Source organism: Glandiceps talaboti, chromosome 23 (genome assembly GCF_964340395.1).
Source record: "Glandiceps talaboti chromosome 23, keGlaTala1.1, whole genome shotgun sequence".
NCBI classification, from domain to species: Eukaryota; Metazoa; Hemichordata; class Enteropneusta; family Spengelidae; genus Glandiceps; species Glandiceps talaboti.
The window spans coordinates 3,553,985-3,557,425 of NC_135571.1; the positions used below are offsets into that span (position 1 = coordinate 3,553,985).

The following is a 3,441-nucleotide window of genomic DNA, read 5'->3' on the forward strand; positions in this document are numbered from 1 at the left end:
AGTTATTTGCCCAATTAGCGCATTAAGCCGTGAGTGTAAACATTCTAGTCATGTTGCTGCCTTGAATTTCCCTTTTCTTTCTTTCTTTCTGTCTTTCTGTCTGTCTGTCTGTCTGTCTGTCTGTCTGTCTGTCTGCCTGTCTGTGTGTGTGTGTGTGTCTGTCTGTCTGTCTGTCTGTCTGTCTGTCTGTCTGTCTCTTTCTTTCTAGCTGGCTGACTGGCTGTCATCTTTCTTTCCAGTGGAATTCAATTGAAGTTTCAAGGGAGTGACATGTCGAAGACATACTAGTATTCAGTGCTGTTACATTTGATTACGTTATTTCATTGAAATGCTAAATTCAAACAACTAATAAAGGGCCATATAATATAAAAGAAAGATGGCACAATGAGATATACCTGGCGGACATGTTTTATAACAATACAACATGACTATACATGTCTAGTTTGGGAATACAGTGGGTTGCGTTAGGGCGACCCTATTCTTTAAAAATGTTTCTCATTACTTATTATAGCAACTAAGGGGTTGGTCTGTCGGTTTAAAAAAAAAATAAAAAATAAAAAATCATGTTTCTCCGCCTCTCCTTTTCCTCCTCTCAATCTTCTTTCGTCGTCGCCGCCGCCATGTAGATAACGTCAACATTCGGGACACTTTTTTATTCTTGCCAGAGAGGGCGCTGTTCCGCAAAAATATAGGGGCGGACGAAATTTTTTTTTAATTTTGTCATCGGAGCGGAAAATTTTGGGTCGGTCGGCTAATGGAATAGGAAAAATAGGGTCACTCTTACTTGTACATAATTCCTTCGATATATCTATGGTGAGTGTATTGGTTTGTTATAATCCATGTTTTGACATTTCTTTTGTAGCATATTCTGTTACGTGAAGCATACATCATTAATTGTTTTTCAAACGGTATCAATGTTATGCCATCAAGTTAGTACAATTTATTTATTATCCTTTGTGTGTAGAAAGTGCCACCGGCAAGCACCTGGTCCTGCTATGTTATATTCAAAGCCACAACCTGAAGAATCAAATACAACTGCCGACATCCGAACCGTGGAGGAACGGAACCTGTTATAAGCAGAGAAAGTAAACAACTGATTCAGAATTGGATTATCAACACTACAAGATGGAACAGCACAGACTCGCGTTACGTATACTTACCGTTTGATAAGAACAGTTCAATGGCCTCTTTACCTGTACATGAAATGGCAGGGGAACTGGAAATTTGTTTGTGAATGTGAACTATTATGTAAAGTGGCATAAAACTGTTCTCATCAAATGATGCAATGTAATACAAGTCTCTGTATTTCCAACATATTGTGCCAAGTATTAAGCCATTTCATTTGTTTTCTTTTTGTCACAAGTTCGTCCATGGTCTGACATCAGCAATTATATTAACATAATGTGCTCTGAATATATGCTTTCATGTTATTATACATTGACATTTGGTTTCGTGTAGGGGCTATGGTTCACGTATCGTTAGTAGTCTGGATGCCAACGTCGTTTCTAACTAAACCTGGTCAAAGTCCCTCAATCAGCACAAAAAGTTGTTCATCCAATCAGTGAACCCCAACTGTTACAGTGATGTAAACAGTGTATAAGTAGCATCCTGAGCTGACAAATATACCATATTTCGACATTACATAACTGTCCCAATAAACACTAACTTTATGTGGGACTGTGTTATTGGTTAGAATTTTGTGATTGATTAACAAAGACATGATGTTAATGACTGTGTGGGTGGCTGCGGATAAATTTTAAATTGCATCTCAGGACTTTTAGAGTAACGACTTTGACTAGACCAGTCTGTGAGTTGAGGTGTAAATCGTAACGATACTGTATAGGATCTAGACTATCTCGTCGTGTAGTGATAACACAACTATGTCGGTCAATGATGACAGAAATGGAAATTGTTCTCAACTGTCCAACACTAGTAATGAACATCGTGAAGACGAGGGTATGGATTCTCCGTGTCTGGTCAGGTTGAAATCACTGCAGGGCATTCTGTTTGCTGTGGCTATGGCGGTTTTGTATTCCACTCTCTCGACTTTGACAACTGCACTTGAGAATCGGGGAATGACATCTTTTCAGCTCGTATTCCTGTATTATCTGCCATTACCACCTACTGTGATATTCATTTGCCTCATAAAAAAGGAAAATGTGTTCACTATAGGAACATGGAACATTATTAAACTGCTCATTTTGGGACTCTTTCGGTGGCTTGCAATAACTCTATCGTATTCCGCATATAAGTTACTACCTCTCGGGGATGTGGTTGCCATTATTTCTGGTCTTATACCAATACTTACGGCATTGGCAGCCCTTGTGTGTTTGCACGAAAAGTGGTCACTTGCAGAAGTCATTGTAACACTTGTCAACGTAGTGGGTGTGGTATTAGTTACCGGACCTATTTTTATTTCCGATGGTGTAAACCCTGATTCAGATCCTGCCCAGCCTTGGACACACAGTACTTTGTATAACAAAGCGATAGGTTTCTCCATGGCTGTAGGAAGTGGCATTTGTTACTCGCTCAGTTTTGTGTTGGTTCGATCTCTAAAAGATAGATTTAGCATTCCAAGTCGACTAGTTTACGATTCCACCCTAGGACTACTCCTTTCCACCATCCTTCTGTACGCTACTCAGGATAGTAGTTCGATGATATGGTTAATGGGATTACAAGTAGCCATGACAACAGCCGTGAGTGTCACTGTTGCAAACCTGACTGTTTATGCAATGTTAAAGAGTTTTGAACTGGAAGCAGCCGCTACGGCATCCATTATTATAAACATTGAAATATTCACAACATACATGTACCAAGTGGTTTTGTTTAAGGTGAAACCAGACGCCAAGCAGATTATCGGAGCCGTTCTTATAGTGCTCAGCTCTGTCATTGTTTTCATCTTGAAATGGAGAAGATCCAAGCAATGTGTGGATACTGAACGGGAAGCAGTCCTACAGGAATTAGGTGACAGAGGAGAAAATTCATCTAAATTTGGTAGTTTCAAAAATAGAGAATGACTTCTATTGTATGCAATGAGTACATTTCAACATTCACGCAAATCATGCATGTAGAAGGTAGAGCTTAGAACGCACCACTTAGTGGTTCGAGGCAGAACGTGGTATCGATCGAACGTAGAACGACATTTAGCTTGTCCCAAAGCAAAGACTTAGTCTGACTTTGTGAAAAGGACAATAATAGGCCAAGAAAGATAGTTGTTTCTGGTCAGCGCGTGCACCACTTAAATACCCTCGCATTGGTCTATTTTTTTCGTGTTTGTCCACCCATGCAGTCTGCAGATGTGGGAGAAACACAAAAATAAACCCCCCTCAGAGAAGACAACTACAGAGCCAATCGTGAACAAGCAAATGGCATCTGTCCCACATACACACTTGCTGTAAAGTACTAACTAGTAATAAGCACTAAGTAGTAACTGCCATAAAT

The 3,441-nt window shown here is 39.8% G+C and overlaps 1 protein-coding gene across 1 annotated transcript; it reads left to right on the top strand.

Annotated features, from left to right (window-relative positions):
* Positions 1-1,880: 1,880 nt before the first annotated feature.
* On the top strand, positions 1,881-3,017 carry LOC144453154 (solute carrier family 35 member G1-like). The gene has a single exon (XM_078144433.1). The coding sequence runs from the start codon at positions 1,881-1,883 to the stop codon at positions 3,015-3,017; it is 1,137 nt and encodes a 378-aa protein (XP_078000559.1).
* The last annotated feature ends 424 nt before the right edge of the window (positions 3,018-3,441 follow it).

Bases quoted from the DNA above. Each gene is read 5' to 3' on its own strand.
- LOC144453154 (XM_078144433.1), top strand. From the start codon at position 1,881: ATGTCGGTCAATGATGACAGAAATGGAAATTGTTCTCAACTGTCCAAC.